The sequence below is a fragment of the Sus scrofa genome, chromosome 13 (genome assembly GCF_054392235.1).
Source record: "Sus scrofa isolate SSC_HxYL_T2T_F1_AM1 chromosome 13, Sscrofa_HxYL_maternal_Yorkshire_Landrace_v2.0, whole genome shotgun sequence".
Lineage (NCBI taxonomy): Eukaryota > Metazoa > Chordata > Mammalia > Artiodactyla > Suidae > Sus > Sus scrofa.
In genome coordinates this window covers 26,068,436-26,092,122 of record NC_139395.1, presented here as the reverse complement: position 1 = coordinate 26,092,122, position 23,687 = coordinate 26,068,436, and the positions used below count along the sequence as shown (strand labels likewise).

Below are 23,687 nucleotides of genomic sequence, written 5' to 3'. Positions count from 1 at the left end.
CAAACTCAGCTGCTTCCTCTTCCAGGTACAAAACATAAAATAAAATAAAATAACCCTGAAATAATTTGTCTGGCAGGTATTATCAGCCCAGAATGACCAGTGTCATTTCGCCTCAGAGTGTTTTCTTTTACGTTGCTGCATTTCTTTAGAGCCTCGATGTTCAGATGTGGTCCCTGGGCCAGCCCCACGGACAGCCCTGATGCTTGTCGGAAATGCAGAGTCTCAGGTCCCAAGCTAGACGTGTTGGACCAGTATCTGCCCTTGACAAGATGCCCCAGTCTCAGCCAAGCTCTGCCGTAAAATAATGAAGCAGTGACTGAATGGCTGCTGCCATCCTGACTCTGAAGAGTTCACTTAGCTTCCACATGGGCCCAGCTTTTCTCCGTAGAAGATGTCCTTACCAGGAAACTTGACCTTCTGGCTTAGAGATGTGTGAGCCCAGAAAGCTCCTCTCCACCCAGACTTCCTGTCCCTCCCCACCCCCGCTTTCATCCAAATAGAGTGTCGTCCAATAAAGCCTAAGCACACAGTTAACTGAGATTTGCCAGCTTGTGACACCAAAACACTGAATCTCACAATTTGTATTAGTTTCATCCTCTTTCTCCCCAAAACTATTTCTAGAATGACAAGCAAATCAGAAATGAGATGGATTCACAATTTGCCACCTTTGCGCCTTTATTCTCTACCTAGTATTGAATGTTCACTAATGGCCAAATGAATAAAAGCTCTGAAAGAGGAGTTCCCATCGTGGCTCAGCGGGTTAAGGACCCAACGTTGTCTCTGTGAGAATACAGGGTTGATCCCTGACCTCATTCAGTGGGTTAAGGATCCTACGTTGCTGCGGCTGTGGCATAGGCCTGCTGCTGCAGCTCTGATTCAACCCCTAGCCCGGGAACTTCCTTATGAGGCAGGTGCAGCTGTTGCAAAAATCAAACAAACCAACAAAACTCTACTCTGAAAGAGAGTGACTAGTAAACCTAGATAGACTACAAAATGGTTACTGAGTGAGAGAAAGACAGTTAAACACATTTATGACTCTCATGTACAAAACTATATCTCATAGTTCCACAAAGTGTAGAGGAACCCAGCTCTCTTGGAAGACAGGTTCTATCCAGTGCCAACCAAAGCCGATTCTGATAAGCAATGCCTTCTGATAAGCAATGCCTTCTGATAAGCTTCAAAAATTCTTTTAACGTATTTTTCAGTGACTTGCTCTGAGTCTACAAGATCCCTATCCTTGCTTTCTCAATGACTTGTGTGAGAAGATAATACTTTGCAGAGAAATTCAGTGAAGCGACCGATAAAGTGCTTTAAAAATACATTTCAGAGAGTGGAGTGAGGATAGTGATGTCAAAACAGTATCCACTCATTCTCCAGCCTCCCGAAGCCAGCCCTGGGCCCAGCACAGCCATTCTCCTTCAGACAGAGTGGAATAGTGAGGGTCAACCCAATGTGTTTCATTGACTCTTAGAATTCAGTTCTCTTCTCCACCTGTTAATAAAATATCCTCTTGGAGGGAAGCCAGAATTCTCTCAGGCAGTTTAGACTTTCTGAAATAGAGGGCAGTTGGAAAGAGGAGGTAGTACAGGAATATAGAAGTAAAAAATTAACTTTAGGGGTCAAAATTCTTATCTAAACAGATTGACTGGTTTGATTATTTTTTCAAGTATTGTGTTCATACCAGTGTTTAAATGGAATCATAAGTAATGATTTAACTGAAGTCATGCTGCATGAACTCGGCAACTCCAAGAAAAAAAAAAAATCATTTTTTGTTTAAAATTTTTTTTAATTTACATTTTTAATTTTTTATTATAGTTGGTTTATGTGTCAGTCTCTGCTGTACAGCCAAGTGACTCTCTCTTGGGTATATACAAGTGACAATCTTGTATGTATATACACGTACACATATATACACACACATTCTTATTCTCACACTATCCTCCTCCATCATATTCCGTCATAAGTGACTAGATGTAGTTCCCTGTGCTCTACAGCAGGATCTCATTGCTTATCCACTCCAAATGCAGTAGTTTGCATCTGTTTATTTCATTGAGGTGGAGTTGATTTATATACACACAAACATGTTCTTTTTCACCTTCTTTTCCATTATGGTTTATCACAGGCTATTGAATGAAGTTCCCTGTACTCTACAGTAGGAACTTACTGTTTATCCATCCTATCTGTTTACCCATCTGCTAATCCCAAACTCCCAATCCTTCCCTTCCCCACTTGGTAACCACAGGTCTGTTTTGAATTCACATTTCTCAGGGACAAAAGAACAGGTGGTGTGAACTGAAGCCCCCAATTGGGTGGGATCCTTCAGGGTCTCAAAATAAATTGTTTGATAAAGAGGAGAAGGTAGAAACAGAAGGGTTTGGGTGGGTGGATTGAAGAGAAGATTCAAAGTCAAATTGAGCATCTTGTTTGCCTTCCATCTCTACTTAGGACCTGAGTAAAGAAGGTGACCAGTCCAGGTGCCCAACATTGAGGAAGGCCTAACTCTTGATGTCAGAGACCCAAGTCTAAACTTCCTAGTTTCTACTATCTTTAAAAAGCATATGTTGTTATTTCCACAGTGTCCAACACACAGCCAAACCGTTCAATGCTTATGGAAGAAAATAACTCAAGGGGCAGTGAATACCATGTGACACTCATCCTTATGCTTCTATACTTTGAGTGGAACTCCCTTTCCATGCAGGAGACTTTCTTGTGTAGAACTTCTGGCTGGAACCACTTTGGAAAATGCCATGCCTGCCATAACCATTCTGCCTGATAGAAACAAAGCTTTGGTCTGGAAAGCTCTGATTCTCTTTCTCATTTACCTTTCTGATCTTGGGAAAGACATTTATTTTCCCTGGATCTTAGTTTCCTTACTCTAAAATCATCGTCTCTTCATCTTGTCTTGCTCTAGCATTCTATAAACCTGGCCTTGTGATTTCAAGTCTGTCTCTAAACAGGGATAATGATATGAGTGTAGGAATTGTGAGAATCGAGGGAGACCATAAATTCTTTATGAGAAAGTTTCACTTAAAACTCATCTTCTGAGCTCGAAAGTAAATTATACTCTTTAGTTAAGTAACACCTACCCTTGGAAATGCCAAACATAGGTCCAGCTTTAAAGTGTTGTAAAAACTGTAGTCTGTCATTTTTATAACAGCTTTATTGAAATATAATTCACATTCCAATGCCATTTACTCATTTACAGTGAATTAAAGTCCTTCTTAGAATTGTGCAGCCATCACCATCTAATTTTAGATCATTAGTATCACCTCCAAAGAAACCTGGTTACCACTGGTGCCTCGTTCTCCCCCCAGTGTTAGGCAACCACTGACCTTCTTTCTGTCTCTATGAATGTGCTTGTTGTGGACATTGCGTATAGTTGGACTCATACAGTACGTGGCCTTTTGTGGGGCTTTTTTTTTACTTAACATTTTCAAGGTTTATTCACGTTGTAGCTTGTATCAGTACTTCATTTCTTTTCAATGCTGAATAATATTCCATTACATGGATATACCATAGTTTATTTTCCATTCATCAGTTGATGAACGTTTGGGCTGTGTTACCTGTGGCTGTGATGCATAAGGCTGTTATGAACACTTGCGTGCGAACTTTTGTGTAGATGTACATTGTCATTTCTCTTAGGTGTAAAATTGCTTTGTCATATGGTAACTTTATATTTAACCTTTTGAGGAACTGCCATGCTGTCTACCAAAGGGCTACACCATTTTCCATTCCCACTGACAGTGTACAAGGATGTCCTCTCCAACCATTAATATTTTCCTCTTTTGGATTATAACTGTCCCAGTGGATATGAAATGATAGCTTATGGTTTTGATTTGCATTTCCCTTCCCAATAATATTGAGCATCTTTTCATGTGTTTATTGGCTACTTTTATATCTATTTTGGAGAAATGTCTTCATATTCTTTGTGTATTTTTTTAACTGTGTCGTCTTTGTAGTATTATGTCCTTTATATATTCTAGATACAAGTCACTTATCAGATACGTGATTTGCAAAGTTTTTCTCCCACTTTATATTCCGTTTTTGGATGTATTCATTTTCTATTTTTTAGAAGTATCAAAATCCTAAAGAACAGGTACCTTGATTTCAAGCCAAATGATTACCTATTCTACAGAGACATGAAGAATCTGTCTTTATTCCTAAAACATCTATGACATAGCAGTACCAGAGGAAAATCATGCACAAGAGATGGTTCTGCTGTTTCCTGCTAAGAGATGTGGCCCCAAGGGGAACATCAATCTCTAAGTAAGTTATGAGGAGAAATAAGTAGGAAAAAGATACATGATTGAAATCTCCTATAGCTTATCATTAATAGATACTCATGGAACCCCACCATGTACTGGGGTTAAATAAGAACCGTTGCAAGTTTGAGTTTCATCTTATTGGAATTGTTAGTCATGATGACAATGCAAAAACTTAAAAAAACCTAGATATACTGTAAGACTTTTAAAAAAATAATTCTTTAGAGATTTCCTTTTATTGTTTCCTTCTATGTCTTTTCCAAATATTAAATATTTGGCTTAATAATTTTTGTTCACATGTTGGAGATAAAAATATATAATACATATGTAAATATCTATATTTTCTTTTTAAGGATCTCTCTCACTAAAATCAGTGATGTTAATTATTTAAGTGCTTGCTTCAGTTAACCTGCAGAAGTCTTTACAAGAGCTTTCCCAGGATTAATTTTTTCACTGAGCAAGTAATTGCACTGTCTATATTCCAGGCTCTGGGATAGGGGTAGGGAGTAAGGTGATGGATAAAACAGACTTTGATTGCACCTTCTGGAGCTTACAGGCAACATGACAAGTAAAAATGTAAATAAACGTAGAGTTACACATTTTAAAAGTTGTTATGGGAGTTTCTGTCTTGGCTCAGTAGTTAACAAACCCAGCTAGCATCCATGAGGATTTGGGTTTGATCCCTGGCCTCGCTCAGTGGGTTAAGGATCTCGTGTTGCCATGAGTTATGGTGTGGGTCGCAGGAGTGGCTCATATCTGGTGTTGCTGTGGCTCTGGCATAGGACAGCAGCTACAGCTCTGATTTAATTCTGAGCCTGGGAACCTCTATATGCCATGGGTATGGCCTAAAAAACCCCCAAAATAAACAAATAAATAAATAAAAGTTCTTATGAAGGAAAAGAAGAAGGTGCTAAGAGAGAATAAGGGGGAGATGTATTTTATGCTAACGGGATCAGGGAAATCCCCTGGGACATGTGGCGGATGAGATAGAGCCAGCCAGGGAAGGAGGAAAGCATTGCTGGCAAAAAGTCATGAGGCAGAGGAAAGAATTTGCTAGGTCCAAGGCAGCACGAGAAGGCTAGTGGAATAGAAAGGAAGTGACGAAATCTAGGGAGAGGGCAGGAGCCAGTCCACATGAGAGGTAGCAGTTTACACTGAGGAGTTTTCATTTCATTCAGAAAGTAGTTGAATGGTTTTAAGGGTTTCAGCAGAGGAAATGACATGATCTGACACAAACTTTGCAAAGATCATGTCAGCTGCTTCTTGAGCATTGATGTGTGGAAATGAGGGAGAAGTCAAGCAAGTTGACCATTTAGGAGGTGTTTGCAGTTGCCCGAGTGGGTAATGCTGGTGGCTTGGACTAAGATGGGGCAGTGGAAAGCCAGCAAGGTGAATATGGAATTGAGGTTATTTTGGAGATGGGGTGTAATGGTTAAGAGTATGTGGTGTGTGTATGGATGGCCAGTAGGTCACTTTGCTGTACAGCAGAAATTGGTTCAACACTGTGAATCAACTCTGCTTTAATTTTTAAAAGTTTTCTAAAAAGAGGGAAAAACATGATTGTGTGTTTTAAAGCCAGGTAAACTAGGTTGGAATACTACTTGCCCCTTACTAGCTCTGTGACCATGGGTAAATTGGCTTCTCTGTAATAAGAATCATCTCATAAAACTGTTATGAAAGTTGAGTGAGTTCATAATGATCTCCGTGCATCATAAGGGTACCTGGCACATAGTAAATGCTTCAGTTAAGTGTCGGTGGTGGTATTGTTTTACTATTTAAGTGGACAGGTGTTAATCATAGTTTAGAAGGAGAAGTGGGGGGAGATGTCAAAAATAACTGCCAGGTTTCTGGTCTGAGTATTAGGTAGGTGATGATGACAGGTCTTGAGATGGAGGAAATCAGAGAAAAGCAGGATTGGAGGGGAAGGAAGATTAGGAATCTTCTCTTGGACATGTTAGTTTGAGAGATGTATTTGTAAAATGATCGGCAGTTGGAAATAATTTCATCTTGTCCTGGACTGGCCAATCCAAGACTGGGATTAAATCAATGTTCTGACCCCGACTTTCCTTGGAAAGGTGGCTATAGCAAAAAGAGGGGAAATTGCCATCAAATAGACCATCTTTTGATCTTTACTCCCACAATTACTACATGGGTGACCGTGAACATTTATAAGTGTTGGCCATGGATTCAATGCGATGGAGAGGAAAAATCGTGGACAACTCCCAGGTTTCTGTCCAAGTGCCAGATAGCTTTCCTTCTGAGATGAACGCATGTGGAAAGAATGTTTCTCAAAGCCTCACCTTCCTCAGCTGGAGATTACTATAGCTTCCTCAGAGGTGAGAACCAAAGGAATGTACATTGGATGTATCTGGCACATATACGTGGAGATGCTCAGTGACGTTTTACTTGTATGCTTTGGGCTTCTTTGTATGTTTTGGTTTTTCCTTTCTGACCTCAGCTACAGGCATCTTAACCACCCTGTCTGTATCTGCTTCCATTTATTTGGAGATTAAGATGTAGGATGGGAGTCATCTGGTGACAGAGCAGGGTGAGGAATAGAGTGAGGTGAGTGCCATACTTGCTTTGGGCACCAAAAATTCTAAATAATGAAGATAAATATTACTTTAAATGTAATATTTTGAAAAACCCAAAGGAATGGAAAAATTCATTAAAATTATATATATATATATATATATATATATATATATATACACACATATATATATATTTTTTTTTTTTTGGTCTTTTTGCCTTTTCTTGAACCGCTCCCACGGCATATGGAGGTTCCCAGGCTAGGGGTCAAATCGGAGCTGCAGCCACCGGCCCACACCAGAGCCACAGCAACGCGGGATCCGAGCCGCGTCTGTAACCTACACCACTGCTCACGGCAACGCCAGATCTTTAACCCACTGAGCAAGGCCAGGGATCGAACCCGCAACCTCATGGTTCCTAGTCGAATTCGTTAACCACTGTGCCACAACGAGAACGCCCTGAAAAAAAATATTTTTAATAAAGCCCGGGGAAGTATTCCTGACTTCTCCTTTCCCCCAGCTTTTGCACTCAGTCTGGCACTATGACCAGGTGAAAGCAAAGAAAAAAATAATTTCCATTCCCGGGCCCCCATGCCTCTTTCTCGTTTCTTCCAACATTGGTAGCTAAGAGCCAGTCAGCGGACTTGTGTTCTCATGATCCCTCTGGATGCTAGAGAGTGTTCTAAGCCCTGATAGTGGGCCTGGGGCCTCTCCTGGCCTGGCCCCTGACCTTCCTCTATCGCTGCAGGGTAGGAGTTGGAGCCAGGCTCCTGGGTCCGCCCCCACCTCGGTAAACGCAGACCCTCGTGACCCTGAAACTGTTGAGCAAACACGAAGTGAAATAGCCCCATGCTCTATTAGAGGCTGGAGTTTAAAGGTCAGCGCTGTGCTTATCGGCTGAGCCTGATTCACTCCCTAAATGACTCTGGGGGAGTTTCAGGCTGGCAGTATGGACTGAGAAGATGAGCCTTTCTGTGCAGACTGGGGAGCTGTTTGCTTTGCCTGGAGCTGTCTTTGCCAACAGGAACACTGCAGGTCAGCAGCAGGTGGGAGATAAACATAGGTCCCCTTTGAGGAGCGATTCCTTCTGACTTTGACTTAGAGAAAGCTCAAGGTACATGTGGTCCATTGGTCGCTTGTGGCTTTCAGCTCTTTCCCGCGAAAATCAGAAAATCTCCACCAGAAACAATTTCATGATGGAAACAGTGTCAACAGGCAGATAATGAGTAATTGAAAGACAGATGTGTCAAAGCTCCTATCATACAGAAACCAGTGGTGGAATTTGGAGATTTCAGGTCATTTTTGCTCCTTAGCAAAAGCTGGAAATGGGGGAGGGCAAATTTTTCAGAAGTTATCTTAAGTATTTTTATTTCCATTTAAAGAAAACAATTCTCCTAATTTTTAAAGCATTTTATTGCAAAGGGAACATACCATCGTAGTGGGCCTGTATATATGAATGATTTGGGATTTAGGGTGAGACGGTAACGAGCTAAGGGAAAGAGTCACGAGGATTACTCAGAGCTGCTGCTGGACGTGTCTGCATGTCCGTGGCACTTTAAGATTGCAACATTTTGTTTGGTGACCTTCATACCACCCGACTGCATGCACCTTAATCTCTCTCTCAAAAAAAGCTGAGCCTGCTATAGATTTGGTGGGTTGCTTTTTTTTTTTTTTTTTTAAACTCAGTTTTTCATTTACCTCCTGCTTTATGACTCCTGGTTTAATTTGTACAAAAGGATGAAGTTCATTATTACATAACTCAGAAACCCATCTTGGAGGTTTTAGGAAAAATAAGTGCCAGGGTTTTTATGGATGGAGCCTGAAAAAACCTCGTAGATAATTCAGGGGGGCACACTTTTTAAGAGAAGTAAAGAATGCTTCCAAACAATTGTAGAATAGCTACACAAGTGCACAAAGGGGAGGAAAATGCCAGTTTGAGGGTAATAAAGTATCCTGCAGAACTTTATTTAAGTTGGAACTTATAACTAAAAGTTAACAAGCAGAGTAAATGACAGGACTTTGAAGCTTTCATGAGGGATGCCAATTTGTCAATGTGGCGCCTGTCTGTGTAGCTCAGGCTGGCTGTCAGATTCTCTGCTCCTATGTAGGAATTGCTTTGTGAGTATTCAGTCTTTATTTTTCAAGAATTAATGAAGTGAACTTTCAGACTATTGAGTAAATATTGCACGGTCCCTGAGCTACGGTTGTACAGTAGACCCATGGAAATTTTATTGCTTAAAGAGTTAAATGAGACTCAGTTGTCTAAGAATATTAAACAATTAAGTTGTGATACTTTGATCAAAAGGGTATAACTTCCTCCCTCCTTGTTTCCTTACTAGCTAACTAATTCTTCTTCCTTCTTCTCTCTCTTTCCTCCTCCTTCCTTCATCTCTTTGCTCAATTATTCTTATCATGTCCATTTGAGAGTAGCTTATTTCTGTCTCTAAAATTATTCGTTTTAAGGCAAAGCAAAGAACCTGAAAGCCAAGTTAGTGTCTTTTTTTAACCTCCTACTATTCTAAACGTAATCTTCTCTCCCTCCACCCCATTATTCGTGGTTACTAAAACTAGCCTTTATTCAGACAGCCTCGCCAGTGTATTGCCTCCTTTGTGTTAGATATTCTCATATATATAGTATTTAGCTAAATGATAAGGCTGATGGTCTTGAAACTGGCTACCTTATTTTGAAAAATCTTCACTTACCTCTCTAAACCCAATGCAGATAGTCGCAGACTTTGTAGACAAGACATTATGCAGAAAACCATTAACTTGATGTTCCGTTTTCAGGAGAGACAGTCACAAATTCCACTGCAAAGTAGAGCTATTGGACTAAACACTGGTCTATTAATAACCAGGGAGAACAGTTTAGCTACTTTCCCTGCTGAGCTAAAATATAGTGCTGCCGTCTTTTCTCCCGTGGTATTCTCCAGTGTGGGTTACTTGGTCCTGGGAATTTCCTGTCCAAAAAGTCATTTTGGTCAATCAGGCATTGCACAGTCCCGGGACCGGTTAATGTGGCAGTGGTGTGGCCTGCTGAGTTTTAATGTGAGAGTGGCCTGCCGGGGTTTCAGAAATGAATCATCCATCTTTGAGCCCATGAAAACAGTCAGGAGCAGTTTCAAAGTCAGGAAGATTCAAGGTAACTGGTATACCGTGTTCAGCAGGCTTCTACTGAAGCCTGTCTGCAGGTAGCTTGCATTCAAGAGCAGGAAACCCTCATTTCTAAACAACTTTTGGTTTCCCTTTGTCCTTCCTTTGCTTCTCATTGACTGGCTTTGTCCACCTCGAATCCGAGGGCTGCCTTCCCATCACTGCCTCTCTCAGATTCAGAATTGGGCCTGTGCTTTCAGACTCATGTCATTTCTGCTCTCACTTCCCCCTGCCTTACCTTTGTCCTTGACCTTATTTTGGCTGGTTGGTTTGCCATTCTCCACATTTGTCCCTCCCTGGCCTTTGTGTGGGCTCCTCTGTCATTTATTTTTAACCGGTGGCACACAGCCCTTCCCTGTCATCCGCCAGCCTGCATTCTCCCCCACTAGTGTCAGCTCAAGTCTTGTCTTCTCTGTAAGGACCTTCCTGTATTTGAATCTAGAATCTCTACCCAGGACTTGCTAACTCTTGACCATCTTCATACATGTGTGGTCAAACAACCTCAATTTTCTGTGAACATTCAAAGACTAAGATATATATTTCTTATATGTTTTGTGATCTCATGACAGGGGTGTGTCTTGGTTCAAGAAATGAACTTCCAGGTTGTGGCTCTGGCAAGATGGGAGGCAAACAAGTTTGTTTTAATAAAGATCCATCTCTCAGGCTGCTTCTTTTTTTAAAAAATTTTTAATGATTTTTTATTGTTTCCGTTATAGTTGATTTACACTGTTCTGTTCATTTCTACTGTATAGCAAAATGACCTAAATATATATATGTGTGTATACACACACACACACACACACACACACACACACACACACACACACACACACATATATATTCTTTTTCTCACATTATTCTCCATCGGGTTCCATCACAAGTGACTGGATATAGTTCCCTGTGCTGTACAGCAGGATCTCATTACTTATCCACTCCAAATGCAGGAGTTTGCATCTACTGACCCCAGGCTTAGGCTGCTTCTTTATCTAATGGAGCAAGCTAGGGGAAGGCCTGCTTATCTTGGTGTTTTAGCTTTCCTAATTGGTAACAATTGTCTCTGGAAAATTGTTGTATGTGGTTATCCAAGCTGATCATTAATATTATTAACACTGTAAATTTCATTGTTTAATCACTTCTGACAGTATTTATTGCCTTTCTCAGAGTTAATCAGTAACAGTTTTTCTAAGGGTAGCTTTTTCCCCCATCTTAACCATTTTTAAGTATACAGTTCAGTGGGGTGTTAAGGTCATTTCCATTGTGTAACCCTCACCACCATCTCCAGAATTCTTCAGCTTGCAAAACCAAAGCTCTTATACCCATTAAACAGTAACTCCCTGTTTCCCCTCCTGCCAACTCCTGGCTACCATCATTCTACTTCCCATCTCTATGAAATTAACTACTCCAAGTACCTCATATAAGTGGAATATGGTATTTGCGTTTTGTGACAGGCCTATCTCACTTGGCATAATATCCTCAAGGTTCATCCATGTTGTGGCATATGTCAGAATTTTCTGGAGTTCCCTTGGTGGCTTAGCAGGTTAAGAACCTGACACAGGGTCTATGAGGATGCAGGTTCAATCCCTGGCCCAGGAACTTCTACATGCTGCAGACATGGCAAAAAAACAAAAAACAACAAACAAACAAACAAAAAAACAAAATAAAACATCTTGAAAGAAAAAAAAGGAAGAAAGAAAGAAAACTTGCCCAACAGAAATCAAGCCACCTTCTCAAAGAGTAGGGACACTTAAAATGTAAAAGCACTGAGCAAGAAGCATGTTTGCATGCTTATATTCTGCTGTTTGCATGATTATATTAGGCTGGGACTTCATGAGAGCTGGTAGGTTCCATGCTACATTTATGGAAAACATACCTGCCACTTGAAAGAAGGAAAGAAAGGAGGACTAGCAGAGATAAATAATGGAGCCCCTGTGGGCAGCTGGGCAGTGCTCAGCTCCCTAGCTCCCTCGGCCCTTCCTCAGAGTCTAAAGAAGGATATCCGCAGCTGAAACCAACACAGCATTGTAAATCAACTGTACTCCAATAAAATTAAAAAACAAAACAAAACAAAACAAAAACCTGTTGATTCTTTGGGTGAGACTGCACGGGACCAGCACTGTTATAAAATTTACTACCATGCTTTTGTGGGTGGTATGTCCTCAGACTCTGAGGATGCCTCAGTACTCTTCCATTAAAGCTCCTTTCCTGATTAGCTTTTGAAAATTGGGGTTCTGTTTCTTTTCATGGAAAGAGACTTGACCAGTCCATCTTGCCTTTGACCTAGTTCTGTCCCAGTTTGGGCTGTCTGATGATTCACTAGCTTTTTACTCCTCAAGCTGGTGCTGCTACTCCCCAGTGAAACTCACCCAACAGCCAGGCAGGTGCAGTGTCCCTGTGGCTCTGTGCCTGGGATCTAGTAGGTACTTAAGAACTGCTTACTGAAGGAAGCATTCTTTTTAACATTTTTTTTTATAGAAATACAGTTGACATGGATAATTAAAGGATATCAGTGAGTTTTTAAAAATTTTCAATGAGAAATTAAGCTGCAGAAGGCTATGTCACATGTACAGTTTGTATACAGTTTAAATATAAAATTAAATACTAAAATATGGAAGTTTCAAATGCCAAAATCTGGACCATAATTACTTTGTGTTGAAGAAGAGTCAGGAAATGTTAATGTCAAGGGTTACCAATTGCATTTTCATGTCTTAAAAAAAATGTTTTTTAATTTTATTGTATAGTTGATTCGCAATGTTGTATTAGTTTCAGGTGTAGAGCAAAGTGATTCAGATGTACATTGTATATATATATTTTCAGATTATGTTCCATTTTAAGGTATTATTGATATTAAATATAGTTCCCTGTGCTATATACTAGGTCCTTGTTTATTTTATATACAGCAGTGTGTACCTGCTAATCCCAAATTCCTAATTTATCTCCCTCTTTCTCCTTTGATAACCATAAATTTCTTTCCTATGTTTGTGAGTCTATTTCTGTTTGGGAAATAAGTTCATTTGTATCATGTTTTAGATTCATATAAGTGATACCATATGATATTTGTCTTTGAATGAAGTAGTCTGAATGACAAATGCACCCTTTCCTTGAAACCTGCGGCAATCTTGTTGGGCACCAAGAGGCAATTCCTTGTCTCTTTGTAGTTCGAATCCTGTTGCACCATTAGGTGACCGCTTAATATGAATCCTTCTTCCCACATATCCTGTGTGTAGAGCACTGACCACTGGCACATTCTAAGCAAAGAAGTGATCTGATTCTTGGCTTTCCTTGGTGATTCATCATCCATTCCCCACCCATCTCTTCCTGTCCAGAACTTGATCCTTAGATGTTGTGCTGTCTAGGACTTCAGATTTACATTAGGGGTGACCACCACTGTTTACTCTAAGAAGGTCCTGGCATCACTGATATACACAGGGTAAGTAAATCAGAAGAAGGGAAGATAGCCAGCCCTGTGTCCCAATAGTAATATGACTAAAAACTCACAGCTGGTAGTTGAACTTAGAATTAATATATTAACAGGACAAGGCAAAACAAAACATATTCCCTCTAGTATCAAACCCTCCCCATTACTGCAAAGAAAGGCGTGGTATGAGAAAGCTCTGCTTAGCTTTACTGGCATTTCATTTAGACTTGTCTGTGTTGTTGAGATCATTTTAAGTTCAGGAGCTAACTTTTTTCTTATGGCTAAACCTAGTTAGGTACTTGTTACAGGGTGGTGGATTGTATAGAATTTCAATAATACATAAAAAGAGTTGATGGGTTTTTCTTCTGGTAGTGTGTTATAATTTATAACATTTATTAAATGCTTCCCATTTTTCCTACTTGAATTAAAAAAATATGTAGTTCTCTGAAATTCCATCGATTTGAGTTGAGTTGAAAATCGGAAAGGGGGGGTGCTAGCCTTGCTAGTTTTATAATTAAATTCTATGTTGCTAAAAAATTTCATCTACTTCTGTTTTAAAATTACTTGATTTCTTATAAAAACAGAGGCGATATTTGCATAATGGTGTTCCCTGTGAGAATGGGAGACTAGAAAGTTGCAAAGAATACTTTGCAAGGAGAAGGACAGTATCAGACATTTGAAGCTAGACTAGAGTGTAGTCTATGTTGAACTGTTTTTCATTCCCTTCTGGAAATAGGGCTGTAATTAATACTCTTAATGATGTTATTACTCAATGCAGTGATAACCCCAAAGATCCATCTGTACCACTGTGATATTTTATAAATCAAAGAAATATCACTCTCGAACTGTAAGATGAGAAGGAAGAGTTCTCTAGTGGCCTAATGGTTAAGGATCCTACATTGTCACAACTGTGGCTCAAGTCACTGCTGTTATGTGAATTAGATCCCTGGCCCAGGAATGTCTGTGATGCAGGCACAGCCAAAAAGTAAAATAAGATCAGAAGGAGCAGGAAATGGTGGAGAGGGGAGAGAGGCCATGGCAGTGAAGGAGGAGACTCTGGCTATATAGTGTGGGTTGTGTCTGGCTGGATATCAAAAATCTTCCAACTGCTTTCCCAAACTGTCTTTTTCATTTGAGTGTATGCATGTCTCATCAACTGGAATATGCTCTGAGGGAAGGTGCTGCAGAAGATGGGTTTGTGAAGACACACACCTGCCCTCTGGGAATTTAACTTCCTATTGGGTAAGATAAAAATACCACCTACAAGGATAGCTACAAATACAGTATGTTTCAAGGTCATAGGGACTGATAGCGTTTACCAGTTTGTTTAACTTGTTTAAATTACAGGACATAGTTTAAGTGGTAGATTCATCCCGGTAACCCAAGGCCACATATTAGGTACACAAAGCAGTTTGTTGCTGTTAATTATGTTGATGTAAATAGATATTGAAAAGCTTTTGTGGTCAAGTAAGTTTGGAGAATTCTGGATTAATCAAAGCGAGAAAGACTATCCAGTCTTTAATATGCTTAAGTACATCATGAATTTCCAAAAGGTGATGCAGTGTATTTGTCTGACTAGAGAATTCTTTCAAATTGTGGAATAGCTTGGAGGACTTGCATTCACTGTAACACACTCTGGGAAACTCTGGCAAAAATAAGAAATGCTTTAATGGTGATAAGTGTTCAGTGTGATGGCGTAGAGGGAGGCACCGGATTTCATGAATTCCATTGTGTTCATTTGCTATTGCTGTTATAACAAATTACCACCAATTTAGTAGCTTAAAACAACACAGATTTATTATCTTAGAGCACTGGAAATAAATGTTCCAAATAGTTCAGCCAGGTTTTGTTCCTTCTGAGGACTATGGGGGAGCATTTGTTTCCTTGCCTTTTCCAGCTTCTGGAGGCTGCCCGCATTTCTTGGCTCATGGCCCCATATCACTCTGACTTTTGCATCTTTCATCACACCTCCTTCTCTTGATTATCCTGCCTCTTTCCCTAATAAGGAGCGCCATGACTGGATTGAGCCTCTCCATCTCAAGATCCTTACCTTAAGCATGTCTGTAAAATCCCTCTTGCCATGTACTGCAACATATTCAGTGCTTCCAGAGTTAGCACATCTCTGGGACCATTATTCAGCCTCCAACACCCACATTAGATTTCCCAGGACCCTAGGTGGTACCCAATAAAAATTGGCTGAATATCTTTAAGAGACTGAATTCAATGATTTTAGTAAAACTCTTTGAATTATGTTGGTGTAGGAGAAATAGACTTCTGGCATCGTCTTTGCAAGAAGGTTTTGCAAGAATTTTTAAGAGTGTAGATTTCTTTGAGAAACATCTTTCCAATGTGGATAGTGTTGTGAAATGATAATTTGGCAGAGGTAGAGGAAACTTCTGCAGAAACACACATCCTTCTCTCAGTAATCACTCAGCAAGCCGATCTCCTTCCAGACCTGCTTCCTGGATTGGGATTGTATTATCGTGCACTGACTTTGAGTGGGAGGAGGCCAAAGTGCAAGAAGCAAAGAAGGAATTAGCCAGATCCGATGCAGAATGGCTCTAGGATGCCTTTGACAAGGGGAAGTGGCATATGCAACACTTGCTGCACTGTTTGCCGAAGATTATGCAGTAACATCAGAGGGACACCTTACTCCAGTCAAGTGAACATGAGTAAGGTGTAAAACTACATCTAGACCATGGTCTTGACTCTACAATGTAATAATATATATAGAAAAAATTGGAAGAAAATACACCAAAATGTTACAGTGGTTACCTCTGAGTATTAGACTAGGTACTTTTTGTCTTCTACAATACACGTCAGAGTAGAATTTATGTCTGAAAACAAACCAATGATTGACAAGAAAAACAAGAAGCTGGATGTCCCAGACATAACGTTCTACTCATCTGAAGAAGTCTGCCTTTTGTGTCCGGGACATCCAGCTTCTTGTTTTTCTTGTCAATCATTGGAACATTTTCTCATGGCATTAAGTAGTCTTCAAAACACGATTAATTACCAAAAGAGAAGCGTTGGGCGGGGGGGCCGGGGGGAATAAATCAGGAGGTTGGGATTAACATAGACACACCTACTATTTATAAAATAGATAAGTAACAAGCACCTGTATAGCACAGGGAAATCTGCTCAATACTGTGTAATAATCTATATGGGAAAAGAATTTGAAAAGGAGTGGATCTATGTATGTGTATAACTGATTCACTTTGCTGTACACCTGAAACTAACACAACATCGTAGATCAACTATACTCCAAAAATTAAAAAAAAAATAAAAAGTAAATTATAGATGGCTAGTTAATGAAAAAACTGTGATTAACTGATGACTTACAATACTGCACTTAGGGGTATATAACTGGAGTTGAATGTTCATGCTTTGCTTTCATCTTTTGCCATCCTAATCACTTCTACATGACAGTAGATGCAATCAGAGGGCATAAGCATTTTTATACTTCTCAAACATAATCAAAGGTAATAATTTACCTCCACCTGGCAATGTATGAGAGTGTCTTCAGCCCCTCACGTTCAATAGCAATAAGCGTTAATCATTTGAAAAAATTTTTGAATGTTCACAGGACATTTACAGTATTTCTTTTGTAACTTGGTCCATGTTCTTCGCCCATTTGTCCTTAAGATGTTAATATTTTGCTTACAAACTTTCTATTAAAGATTCTTTGTGTGCCACATCTCTTGAAATTATTTTCCTAGTTTGGTGTTTGAGTTTTAATTTTGAGTATTGCTCTATCTGATATATGAATTTTTTCATGCTTATTACTGCAGTCAAGTTTGTTATTACTTTCTGATGTATTCCATTATTTCTGTGTTTGGAAATTCTTTGTTGGCCCAATATCTAATAAATGAACACCTACATTTTTCATTACCTTTTATGATTTTATTTTTTAATTTAGTGTGTAATCCATCTGCAATTTAGTTTTACATATTGTCTGAAGTAGAGAGAGAATTTTTAACTATTCAAATAGTTAACTTCAACACCATTTATTGAATAATCCTTTTATTCTTTATTGAGTTCTGATTAAATATCTCTAACTAAATTATATACATTTTTTTGTATCAAGGCTCTTTATTCTATTTTTTTAACCTTATGTTTGTTATTGTATTAGAACCATATTATATTTTGTATAGCACATATCCATTTCTGATAATCTCTAACCCCTTCATTATTCCATATTTTAAATGTACCCTAACAATTATCATCTGAGCATTCATCAAGGTGAATGTTGGAATTAACTTTCAAATTAAAAAATTATGATGTATATGCATGGGATTTTATACATACTATAAATTATTTTGGAAGAATTTTCATCTTTACAGTTTTTAATCATTTCATAATTTCCCTGTTTCTCAGACCTTATTTTATGTGGCAGAAAAATTATTTCTTCACACAAGTTCTGTATATTTTAAGGTTATTCCTAGGTATTATATACTTTTTATTTAATTATTTTTGGGGTTTTTTTTCTTACTATTTTATTTTTTTCTCCTTCTTATTGTTTTCTAATTGATGGTTACTGTTATATAAAAGCTGTTGATTTTTTTTTTTTGACTGAAGTGTATAGTTGATTAACAATGTTTCAGGTGTACATCAAAGTGATTCAGTTATACATATGTATATATGCATACTCTTTTCAGATTCTTTTCTATTATAGGTTATTACAAGATATTGAGTATAATCTCCTGTGCTATACAGTAGCTCCTTGTTTTTTACCTATTCTATATATTGTAGTATGTATCTATTAATCCTAAATCACTAATTTATCCCACCCTGTTCTTTCTCTTTTGGTAGCCATAAGTTATTTGCATTTATGAGTCTATTTCTGTTTTGCAAATAAATTCCTTTGTATCATTTTTTAGATTTCACATATGACATTGCCTTCATATGATATTGCTTTTTTTCTGTCAGACCTACTTCACTTACTATGACAGTCTCTAGGTCCATCCATGTTGCTGCAGATATCATTATTTTATTCTTTTTTATGGCTGAGTAATATTCCATTGTATATGTGTACCATATCTTCTTTATCCATTCATCTGTCCAGGAACATTTTGGTTTCATGTCTTGGCTATTGTATATAGTGCTGCTATAAATATTGGGGTGCAAGTATCTTTTTGAATTAGAGTTTTCTCCAGATATATGCCCAGGAGTGGGATTGCTGGATCATATGTTAACTCTAGTTTTAGTTTTTTAAGGGCCTTGCATGTTGTTTTCCATAGTGGTTGCACCAGCTTACATTCCCACCAGCAGTGTAGGAAATTTCCCTTTTCTCCACATGTTCTCCAGCATTTATTATTTGAGACTTTTTGATGATGGCCATTCTGATATGTGTGAGGTGCTATCCCATAATACTTTTGATTTGTATTTCTCTAATAATTAGTGATATTGAGCATCTTTTCATGTACCTGTTGACCATCTGTATGTCTTCTTTGAAGAAATGTCCATTTAGATCTTCTGCCCATTTTTTGATTGGGTTGTTTGCTTTTTTGATATTGAGTTGTATAAGCTATTTGTATATTTTGGAAATTAATCACTTGTTGGGGTTACATCATTTGCAGATATTTCCTCGCATTCTGTAGGTTGTCTTTTTGTTTTGTTTATGGTTTCCTTTGCTGTGCATAAGAAAAAGAAATAAAAGGAATCCAAATTGAAAGGGAAGAAGTAAAATTTGCAGATGACATTATAGTATACATAGAAAATGCTGAAGACATCACCAGAAAACTACTAGAGCTCATCCATGAATTTGGTAAAAGCTATTGCTTTTTATATTTGGGGTTTGATTCTGTTTAGTAATGATAATCACCTTTTCACCTAATTTTCCTGAGTTTTCTTAATAATGATCATGTTATGTCAAACAGTGATTCTATTACCTTTCTAAAGAGCATACCTCTTATTCTAGAATTATGTCTTATAGCTTTAGCCCAAATTTCTGCACTAATGTTAAATATATTTAATAATACTCTATTCTTATCTTGTTTCTGACTTTAACAGCTAGGATTGGTTTTTCCATCCATGTTAAAGAAATTTCATTGCATTCCTAATATGCTGAGGGTAGTTTTAATCAAAAACGGTTTTGAAATGTTATAAAATGCCTTTTGATTATTTCGGTAAATTATGCTCTATGTGGACAACATAACATGGAAGTCAGATCATAGGATTTATGGCCAGATAGACCTAGGCTCAAATTACCCCTCTTCCTCAAATTTATATCACTGAGTGAGTTATTTGTTTTCTTCCAACTTCAGTTTCTTACACACTGTTCTTTGAGAAGACTAATATAAGTATCTTGTAAGGATATTGCAAGTGTCTCAATTGAGAGTTGCTTGCAATTATTGTGTAATTTTTGCCTTCAGTCTATTAAAGTGGTGTACTATAATACAAAATGTCCTAGTAGCTAATCGTCTTTTTATTCTTGGAGTAAAGCCTACTTGGTCATGATGAAATGTTTTCTTAACTAGCTGCTGTATTCAATGTTTGTTTCAGATTATTCCATCAATTTTATAGTAATTTGGTATTTAGCTGAATTTTTATGTTGTCCGGTTAGTTTTGACATCAAAAGGATTGGGAATTTTTTGTCTTTTTCTGTGCTTTGGATCTATGGGAATAACATTTTTCTTGAGAATTAGAAAGGCGTTCCCTGTGGAATTTTCTATGCCTGGATTATTTCCTGAACCAGATAATGCTTTTATAACTTTTTAGATATTTTAATATTTATTGTTGTTTGTGCTCTCTCATCATTTGGTTTATTCAGTTTGTTTATGCTTGTGTCAATTTTAGTAATTCAAATTATATCTACAGATTGTCTTTTGTTAAAATAATAAGCATGAAGTCAAGCACAGTATTCTCTCATAATTTCTAAAATTTTAATATCTGTGCTTCTATCTTGGTTTATTGCATAATTCTGAGGTTTATTTGACTTATTTAAAGAACTACCTCTTGGATTTATTTATCCTACTGGTTTTTTTTTTTGTGTGTGTGTGTGTGTGTGCCCCTCACATCTGAATCAGTATCTCATAGGGATTAAACTTTAATTTTTTATGTTTTTGACTCTGCCACCTCCAAAGCACTCACTGGTGGCCAAGAATCCTTTACTGAATGCTCCCAAGGCCTGCCTTCATAGAGAAATTGGTGTTTGTTTTCATTCCACGGTTGGGAACTATTGCAGACCCTTCTGTGTGGGTTCACAGCCAAGCCCCACCGCTAACAAGCTATGTAGTCTCTAATGAATTGCTTCACCTTTTGGTGCCGTAGTTTCCTCATCCAAGTGTGAGGCTACGAAGCCATGAGAACAGTACCTGGTATGTAGTAAGTAGCTTTTAGTTAACTCTTGTCATCATTATATTTAAGAACAAACACTGTGACTGCCCTCAAGGTTACAGTGTTTAGACAGAGCTACAAATGGAAAACTCAGAGACAAATTAAACATGACGTATTTTTATTTGTAATGTTTAGAAGGGTGCCCAGCCTTTAGAAGAAGCAGACACTCTGAATAAAGGTATAGAAGATATTAAAAAAAAAACAGACCAAGAAGTTACAGTTAATCTGTTCAAAATCCGTGTTGATAGAAAAACAGCAGCTCCTCACATGCTAATCCCATCTGTGTGAGTCCTCACTTGTCTGCTGATAGCTGTGTTCCAAAAGTTAGAGAAATACGTGTTTTCTTGAGGGAGCCAGCAATATATAAGAAGAGGCTCAAGTCTTTAATTTTTTTTTTTTAATTTTAGGGATTAGTATTAGACAGGATGCTTCTGCTTAAAGAGGGTTCTCCAATGATGCAAAGTATTTTTGGTTTTCTCTGTCTGGTGTCTTCAGGGCACACCTCACCCTAATGGCAGCAGAGCAAGGCATGGTCTGGCTTTCTCACGTTGTCGTGGAGGCAATGAGGGGATACATTAGGTACAGGTGGTTCAAGTGTATATGTGGATAATACTGTGCTTGACATTCATTGCCTGTGTTCATTCAGCGGTACTCTCTTGGAGTGCAGGCTTCCTGGAAGACTTTCCTAACCTCTGCTACTTGCAACACGTTCCTGTATGTCCCCAAAGGGAGAAGAATCCATCAGCGTGCTCCATTGCTTTCAGGATAAAGTTCAAACTCCACAGCAGGACCAAGACAACCTCTGCAGCCCCCTCTCCTGCTATGGTCCTTCACTGTGCCCAGCCCTGTTGATTATGGTGAAAAGTGGGAGTGTGAGATGCCCCAGGATTCCTACACTCTGCTGTCCCTGTCCCTTGTAGTCCCCTATGTTTGCTGAGGACAGGACCTGGGACTATGATGGGATTGTCCCTCTCTTGACCACTTTACATAAGACCCCATCTTAGCAGAATGAGGAGAGAGATTCTGCTGCTGGCCTTGAAGAATGGCCTTCAAGAACTGCCATATTGTGGAGAGGGCCACATGGCCGGGGTGGGCAGGGGGCCTTTAGGAGCCTAGGATTGCCTCCAGTTGGCAGCCAGCAGGAAAATGCAAATGCAAGGAAATGAATTCCATCAGCAACCAGTGATCTTGGAAGGGGACCCCAAACCTCAGATGAGTTTGCTGCCCCAGCCAACACCTTGATTTCAGTCTGATGAAATTCTGAGCAGGGGACTAAGCCAACCTGACCCATGGCACTAACTCATGGAAATGATAAGTTTTGGTATTTTAAGCTACCCAATGTGTGGTCAGTTGTTGTATAGCAGTAGAGAAATAATGAGGTTAGTCTTCTTTTTTTATCACGCATCACCTGTTTTCCTTAGTGCAAGTGCATTCCATGTGTCCCCATCCAGGGCTCCCCTTGGGTCTCCCCAGACTGGTCATCCTCTTCTAAATAGGAAACAAGAATTTTTAAATTCTCAAATCATATGCTGTATATGGCCTTTGTCTCTTTAGATTGTTTTTATTCATAAAACCATTACTGGCTTCGTATTATTTTTATATTCTATTAAATGAATGTAAGTACAAATATTTTATTCAAAATGAATTATTGTGCATCCTTCAAAATTTAACATATCGTAAATCAGTGGATTTACCCTTTCAGATAGACATATTCAGATTATGTCTGAATATGGAATTCATATTCCATTGTCACATTTAGATTGGGTCTTGGAACAAGCATGAATTAAGCTGTGGGAGAACTACAGTGGCTCCTGGGAGGGTTGTTGGTAATGGCAGGCTGGAAGAACCCACCCTGAGCCCTATCAAGGGATTGTTTCACATCAATAATTTTAGTGAGGATATAGATTGCATATTTATCAAAGCTGTAGTTGACATGAAGCCGAGAAGTGTAGCATATACTTTGAGGAACAGAATTAGAATCCAAAGAGATCAAAATGATGGTCGGTCAACTAACAAGATGAACTTTAGTTCAATAGGTGTAAAGCTTATGATTAATTTTAAAAAATAAATCTAAAAGCTAGGGATAGAGTGAGACAGACTCCATATGAAAAAATATTTAGATCAGTTATGTACAAGTTGGCATAAATCAGTGGTAGACCAGGGCATGTAATAGAGCTTGTTTGAATCATAAAGTTAGTTTTAAAAACTATTAATTGAACTACTGTATATAGAACAAGAAGAATCGGAGTTCCCATTGTGATTCAGTGGGTTAAGAACCCAGCGTAGTGTCCGTGAGGATATGGGTTCAATCCCCAGCCTCCCTCAGTGGGTTAAGGATCTGGCATTGCCACAGATGCAGCTCAGATCCAGAGTTGTGGCTGTGGCATACGCCAGCAGATGCAGCTCAGATTTGACCCCTAGCCTAGGAACTTCCATTTGCTGCAGGTTCAGTTTCATTTGCTGCTGGCCCATGCGACAGCTCTGCAGAGCACCTGGAAGGTCAGGCTGACCTCCCCTGACCCACATCCTCACTGCCTTCCTTTCTGCCCCATCACCCCTTCCACACCCCTCACATGTTCTCCTGGGAGCCCTGACTTACACAGGAATTGTCATCTGAGGCTTTGCTTCTAGGGGCCCTTATCCAAGATACCACTTCTGTGTTTCTTTGGACGACTTATAACTTCTTGGCCCTCTGCACACAGGAGCATTTTCATTAATCCTCTTCCCTAACTGGGCCGAGATAGCACTTCTCCAAGTTTCTATGCTGGGACTGGCTGAAAAGAAGGTAATTTTGCCAGAAGCATCAGTTCCCTGGTGGCCTCGTGTATTAAGAATCTGGCATTGTCACTACCATGGCTCCAGTCACTGCCATGGCACAGGTTTGAACCTTGGCCCGGGAACTTCACATGCTGCGGGCACGGCCAACACAAACTAAATAAATAAAATAAAAGTAAATATTAAAAAATGAAAAAATAAGCATCCTCAGCAGGC

At 38.9% G+C, this 23,687-nt stretch overlaps 1 protein-coding gene across 24 annotated transcripts in view; it reads left to right on the top strand.

The window, feature by feature from the left end:
- Positions 1-23,687, top strand: part of THRB (thyroid hormone receptor beta) — a 461,170-nt gene that overhangs the window by 34,320 nt on the left and 403,163 nt on the right. For 3 of the 24 annotated variants that reach the window (XM_013981410.3, XM_021071435.2, XM_084987231.1), the window contains exon 1: positions 7,740-7,828. The exons of 20 other annotated variants lie outside the window; for them this stretch is intronic. In XM_013981410.3, coding sequence (XP_013836864.1) covers positions 7,756-7,828 — 73 coding nt within the window. In that variant the 5' untranslated portion in view covers positions 7,740-7,755. Of the gene's footprint in view, positions 1-7,739; positions 7,840-23,687 lie in introns of those variants that run through there. One more of the 24 variants, XM_084987238.1, reaches the window with a different exon arrangement.